General features: G+C 41.9%; 1 protein-coding gene across 1 annotated transcript; it reads left to right on the top strand.

The window, feature by feature from the left end:
- Positions 1-715: 715 nt before the first annotated feature.
- Positions 716-2391, top strand: MID1IP1 (MID1 interacting protein 1). The gene has a single exon (XM_066620632.1). The coding sequence runs from the start codon at positions 866-868 to the stop codon at positions 1376-1378; it is 513 nt and encodes a 170-aa protein (XP_066476729.1). The 5' UTR covers positions 716-865; the 3' UTR covers positions 1379-2391.
- Positions 2392-6927: the final 4536 nt, after the last annotated feature.

Below are 6927 nucleotides of genomic sequence, written 5' to 3'. Positions count from 1 at the left end.
AGCGGGCTGTGTGTGTGGGGGGAAGAGACCTCCTGGGTTGCAGCCTGGAGCCCAAGCCTAGGCATGTCTACTCGGAAGTAAGTCCCATTGGAGTCAGTGGGGCTTACTCCCAGGAAAGTGTGGAGAGGATTCTCGCCTGGTGCCTCTCCGGGAGCGGGCAAGGGCAGGCTGGCGTTTCTCCTGGCAGTGCCCTCGCTTTAGCCCTCCTCTGGGCTCTTCACTAGGGGCTCATATTTTTCTAGGGCTCGGTTTAAGCCATTTCTGCCCAACGTTGCATATACGCAACAGGGATCAATGTGTACCCCTGGGCAGAAATGGTTTAAGCCGTGGGTGGGGGGGCATGTGGGGGGGGGAAGGAAACGCCTGCCTTCGTGCTTTCTTTCTCTTCTTGTTTTCTTTCTCTCACTGGTGGCCTAGGATGCGGTTTTCAGACCATTAGAAAGGATGGGAAAAGGGGAGTGAAACTTGGGGGTTGGACACAGCTGTCGATCTAGGATGGAGAGGGAGGAAACTGGTAGCAGAGTGGGGGAGAGGGATGGAGCAGTGAGGCTTGGGGCCAGGCATGCTCCTAATCGCCATCTTTGGTTCTCTTTAACAGCATTGCTCTGAGGCTGGGAAAGCTCTGGTGAAGTAAGGGCTTAAGACGTGGAAGGTGAACAAGCCGGCACACTTGTATTTTTTTCCCCTGGATCAACCAACCAATCCCAAACTCCTCCTCCGCTTGGTGCCTGGTTTTATCAGGCCCACACACTGATCTCAGCCCAGCAGCCCCTGCTTCCTGGCCTTGGGTGGCACACCCTTCTGCAGCAGCAGCAGTAGTCAGCCTGTTCTCCTTGCTTTAGTTGCACCCCGCCCAGCAGCCAGGATGATGCAGATCTGTGACTCCTACTGCCAAAAACACTCCCTCTTCAATGCCATGAACCGTTTCATTGGGGCCGTCAACAACATGGACCAGACGGTGATGGTGCCCAGCCTGCTTCGGGATGTGCCTCTCTTGTTGGAGGAGCTGGATTCTGGGGGTGGCTGTGGAGAACTGGAGGCCCAGCGGACTCCCAGCGGCACCTATTGCTCCTGCAGAGACATGTACAGCCACTATGTGCTGCTCAAGTCCATTCGAAATGACATAGAGTGGGGGGTGTTGCAGCAGGCCAGCGAGGAGGCAACTAGCAGGAAGAAAGACAAGTTGAATGGGGGGCCTGGCGCAGTGGACATTAACCGGGGAATCCCTGAGGATGGGGAGATGGAGGAGGATCTGGAGAAGCAGTTTCATTATCACTTGAGCGGACTGCACACAGTACTCTCCAAACTTACCCGCAAGGCCAATGTGCTTACCAACAGATACAAGGAGGAGATTGGAGTCAGCAGCTGGGGGCACTGAACCCAGGAGGGGGAATGTGCAGCCTGCCTACCTGCCAGCTAGCTAGCCAGCCAGCCAACTGGAGTGTGAGAACTGAGGGGTGGGGGGAAATAAGAGTTTGGGAAGGGTTAGGAAAGAATGACAGCAAGAGTGAACTGTTTGTGTGTAGGTCAGTGTGTGTGAGAGAGAGATGCATGTAACTGTATGTATAAAGGCAAAAACTGGGCAGAAGAGTTTCTTGGGGTTAATAGTGAACATAGTATGGTAGTGAGTTCAGAAATAACGTGTGCTTGGGGGAGAAGAACGTGAAGATGAGAGGGTGGAAGGAGCTGGCTGGCATACTAATGGGATTTTGCTGTTGTCAGCTGGAAACATTCAGGATGGCAGGTGATGAATCTCTTGTCTGGGGATAGCAGGCACAACCAGGCAGTCAAATTTCCAGATTCTGAGGACTCGGAATGATGTATAGTGGCCCAGGCCAGCTACTGAAATAGGCGTGTAATCACTGGAAATCCGTGTGTGGTGGTGGCAATAGTAGTGGCAATTACATCACTTTCCTGTTTTGCACTACTTTTGTAACATATATAAAGTCTAAGAATTCTCTTTTTTGCATGCTCTTAGAAATGGCAACAGTCTTTTTAAAAAAATCAACGCACAAAAATGTATTCATCAGTACTAGTTAACATTTCTTGTTTTTTACAGGCAGGGTGGACAGTTATTGTTCCCCTTTAATAAAGCCACTTATCTTTCCGTATTATGTATGAACTGGTTTAAATGACGCTGCAAATAAGCCACTTAAGAACTATTTATAGTCTATTGCAGAGGATGGAACCAGTTGACAGATGTACACCCATATATTTGTGGAAAGATAAACGGTCCCACTGTTGTATATGCATTGAAGATATTTAAAAACTTTTTTATTCAGATGTAGAGTATATTCTAAAATAAATAAGCAAATATATTGACTAAAATTGATGTAACTGTTTTTATACTGTGCCTCTACTTGAATTAAATGCTAACTTTTGCAACACAAATTGTGGGTACTAATTGACTCTCCAAGCAATGGTTAAAAAAAAAAGAAAGAAGACTCATTCCAATCCACCAAAGGAGCACCACTGATATGTGCAGAAATCCCCACAGAGCATAGTACAAGCCCTGTTTCCTCCACTCCCCATGTGGTGCACACCGGTACTGCAATTATATCTGCAGCCAACTCTGTAAGAGTGTGAACTCCATTCAATCCTATGAGGATCCCTTCAGATCTGGGAGCTATGCTTATGGTGGATTGGCTTGAATCCACTGGCTATAATCCAGTTCTTCTAGATCGACAAGAGTGTCCCTGTTGTCTTCAAAAAGGGAATAACTGCACTTATTTACTGGTCAGGCTTTGCATGTGCAAGGGTTGCTTTTCAAAATAGCTTAGGTTTAGTGGGAGAAAAAATCCCCAAAATCAATCCCAACAAATTATCCTTGCTCTCTCACTCTTTTTAAAAGGTAACTTTGCCATCCATTCAGTAGTTGGTCTGAGAGCAGGATGTTCATAAAGTGTATGTTGATGCAGGTCAGTCTCTTTTAAATGAAGTTCTTAAAGAAGTTTCAATAGTTACTAATGTAACTAATTTTATGTTACTAAAATAAGGCAAACAACTTACTTTTTGGGATGACTGTTTCTATGCTGATGTAGTTGATATTGTTTCAGCTCCTTCATTCTGTGTAGGGTTTAAAAATTTGCATAGGAATATGATATCTTGTGCATATTAGCATTTGAAATAATGTTAAAAGTTATATGAATAACTTTTTCCACTGACTGAGAAACAAGAATATATTCAGTTCTGTGTAGTTTTGCCCACAACCGCCTCCACAAACTTGTTAAATCTACTTTTTACAATAAAGTTGTTTGGTCTATTTCAGGGGGTTCCATTTCAAGCTTCAAATCTTGCTTTCTTAAAACCAAAATTACCAAATTACTATGTAAATATTTTAAAGCTGCAGATACATTATATTTGTTTAGACTTGAAAACCCCCTGAATTTTTTTCAGCCTTGGATTTGGCAGTATTATTTTAATGTAAATGAATTTCTGGCCACTGTGGACTACTTATTCTTAGAGCCCAATCCTATGCATATCTACTCAGAAGTAAGTCCCATTAGAGTCAATGGGGCTTACTCCCAGGAAAATGTGGATAGGATTGTACCCTTAGTTGTTGGACAAAGGGAAATATGAAAAGCATAAGCTAGGCACAGTGAAGCTCTGCTAGACAGGGAAGGAAGAAACTAACAAATGATTTAATGTTTTTAATTGATTTTTTAATCAAAAGATGCAATTATAGTGTCTCTTTAAAGAAACCCTATTCTTCAATGAAATCTGAATTTAATACAAACAGGCTAAAGCCTACACTTATCTTCTAAAGTTGAATAATGGCTATCTATCAAATGCAGTGTGTTAAGGACTGACTTTCTATCTTTAAAAAAAAACACATGGGAAAACATCTAACTTCCGGGGTTAAGAATTATGAATGTCATAATAAGTTGTGATTTATTATTGCTGGTGCCCTACACCCCATCACAGACTAGGATACAGGCAATTCCAGCCTGTAAGTCCATCAAGTTTGTGTATCAGTTTGTGATATAGCATGGTCTGTGGCTCAAATGGAAAAAAGTAAAAAAAAAGAAAAACTGCACTGAACATGTCAAAGTATTTGGATATGCCTAGTGTAGCTTTTTGGAGCCCAGCTGATACAGTTGAATTGTCATAGCAACCTGTTAGCATGCCGGTTTGTCCAGGAAATATATTAATTTCCAAAGGGGAAACTTGATTTACATTGTGTCTTTCCCCCTTGATTTAAATCAATTATTTTAATCACTGTGACTTAAATCAATTCACCCTATCTTTACTTCCTTTTATTCCAATGGGAGGGATTTTACAACTTCTAAGACCCTGAAATCAGTGAAACCTATAACTTAAATTTTAGCTGGATCATGCTCAACCAACTTCCACTGAGAAATGTTCTTCCTTTGCAAGTAAAGCTTAAGTTCTTGCTTCAATATTTACAGGCAGGGTCTCTAATATACTTAAACAATTCTGTAAGCAACAGTGCAAGCTACTAATCTTTACTAGCGTGCTCTTGGGGCCTCTGGCAGATCCCCCCCCCCCCCCCACAATTCCTGGTAATTCTACAGGAATTCTTAGCTTGATAAGGTAGGAGGCCTGTACTTTCAGGCATCTTCAAAATGTCAGACCTGGTTCTTTGAATTACTGTGCATCTGTATATTCAAACAGCAAGGGAACAGGAATGTTTTCTGCTCATTAAAATGCCATTCTGCACAACATGCTAACATTTTTATTTACTCCTCAAGTCCACCACTGGTCATTGTAGATTAGATCTTCCCTTACAATCTCCTTTAAAGAGGGAGATTAGATCTTCCCTTAAAATCTCCCAACATTTGCTAAAAAGGAAAATGGGATATTGAGCTCAGTAAGGGGTTCCCATATGTCTTTTTTGTTAAGCCATATTCAGGGGTAATGTGTTTTAGGCTCTCTCGCTGCCTGTTACTCAAAGATTAGAAATCTGCCACTGCTTTTTGCCCAAACAAACAAATTCTAATGCCTTCTGATGCTGTTCTAAGCCTTTCATAGCTTTTGAACTCTCCATTGCCTTCGTCTGGGAATAAAGCTCTCGGTCTAATCCTGCCCAGTGGTTCAGACTACTGGCAAGGATTGTTACTGAACAGCTGCCACCATTGGAATCTTGTAGGGTGCTCCACATACCAGAATTGAAAGGATGTAAGCTGTGAGGAAGAAATACCTGGTCTTCCTTATTTATCTGGGAACGTAGCTCCTTTTAAAGAAAGTGCATGGCTGACTACCCTATCCTATCCCTTGCCGCATTTTAAGATGCTGCCATGCCAATGAAGCATGGGCTACATGCTGTGGTGGAGGGGGCAAATGGACAGCCTGTAGGAGGTAAGTAAAAATATTAAAAATATATAAAAAATTCAAGGAGAACCAGGGGGTGAGTTGGGAAGAAAAATGGAGGATACGATCCAGCATGCTGCCAGATCTATCCCTCCTTTTAAAAATTTAATAATATTTATGTCACCAGAAAATGTGTTGTCCTGTAGCAAATTGCATGCTCTTTAAAAAGAGTGTGACTTACAGGAGAAATAGCTTTGTGTAGACAAGTTATTATTTCTGAAATGAGTTATAAGAGAATGGATACTTCTGAGTGTACTTCACTGCTGGTTTGCATTATTCCTTGCATGGGACACCCACTGCAGATGGAACAGTTTGGAATTATATAAACAAGGAGTTCAAAATGTTACAAGTTTTGATTTCTCATGTTCTTTGTCAATAAGAAAAGGGTTTTGTCATATGTTGCATTTGAAGGCTATAGCAGATCTGCTGCTATTAGAGTAGAAGGAAAGAGATTTGCACACTGGTAACAACATGGTTAGGCCTTGCAGAAAGAAATTGCTGGAGGCTCTCAATTCTTATTTGGAGACAATGTGGTAAATGATAAAAGTGTGCTGCAAGTCAAGTGAAAATAAATAGCTTGTAAAGCGTCTCTCCCATTCCATGAGTACCTCACAGTTACCCCTGTAAAATATATATACTGTGCACAAACAATTACATTAGCCAGTATGTATTTTAATTTGGAAAACAGATTTTATTATTGGAGTAGTTCAAATGCGATATCATCTGTAGACTTGAAGGGCTGAAATATATAATCTTGGTGCCTAAACCCCATTTCTTGTAAATGACTTTCTAGAATTTCCAGACAGAGAAATACTGTATATTATGCCTTCCCTAGAGAGATATCTGGAATGGTGAGAAAGACTTTGTCAAATACACACAAACAAAAATACTCCCCAAACACAGGTGTGTAAGGATGTTTCCAGATGGTGGATGCCTGGATAAGAAGGTTTCACTACATCTTAGTGTAACATAAGTTCATTATATTACAGTGAATATATGGAAGTACATGACACTGACAATTCACTAGCACATACAAGGCAGTTACGAGAATTCATGTAGCAGTATAGTCGAGTGACTTTTTGGCAGCTATGAAACCTACCTCTACAATAGGTTTTCCAGATCCTTGTGGTAAAAGTGTCATTGAAAAGATTATCATATTACACGGAGGGGATTATAGTTGAGTGATGAAAGAGCAACAGGCAGAGTAGAAGAATTTCCTGCATGTGCTGATTATTCAGATATTTGAAATGACAGAATAGGAATATATGTATTGATTGGATTTCAAATAAAATCTGATTAACTCAGTTCCCCAGGAATCCTCACACACATCACCCCTTTCAATTAGGTTCATTAAGGCAAATTTGGCTTCAGGAAAAGAAATATCAAGTTCTTCAGCTTGAAAACTGAACTTCTTTCTACACTGTACTTTGGGCAGCCCAATCCTAACCTGAGCTGGTGCAGCTGGGCTGGTTGGCCCACTCCATAGTGCAGGTTAGGAGCAGGCTGGAGGTCTCCTCGGGGTAAGGGGATATTTTTCCCCTTACCCCATGTTGAGTTCCAGCCTGCCCAATGGGGTTACTTGGATCTATGCTAGAT

Source organism: Tiliqua scincoides, chromosome 3 (genome assembly GCF_035046505.1).
Source record: "Tiliqua scincoides isolate rTilSci1 chromosome 3, rTilSci1.hap2, whole genome shotgun sequence".
Lineage (NCBI taxonomy): Eukaryota > Metazoa > Chordata > Lepidosauria > Squamata > Scincidae > Tiliqua > Tiliqua scincoides.
The sequence above is the reverse complement of the archived record's forward strand: the minus strand, read 5'-3'. Positions and strand labels throughout refer to the sequence as shown.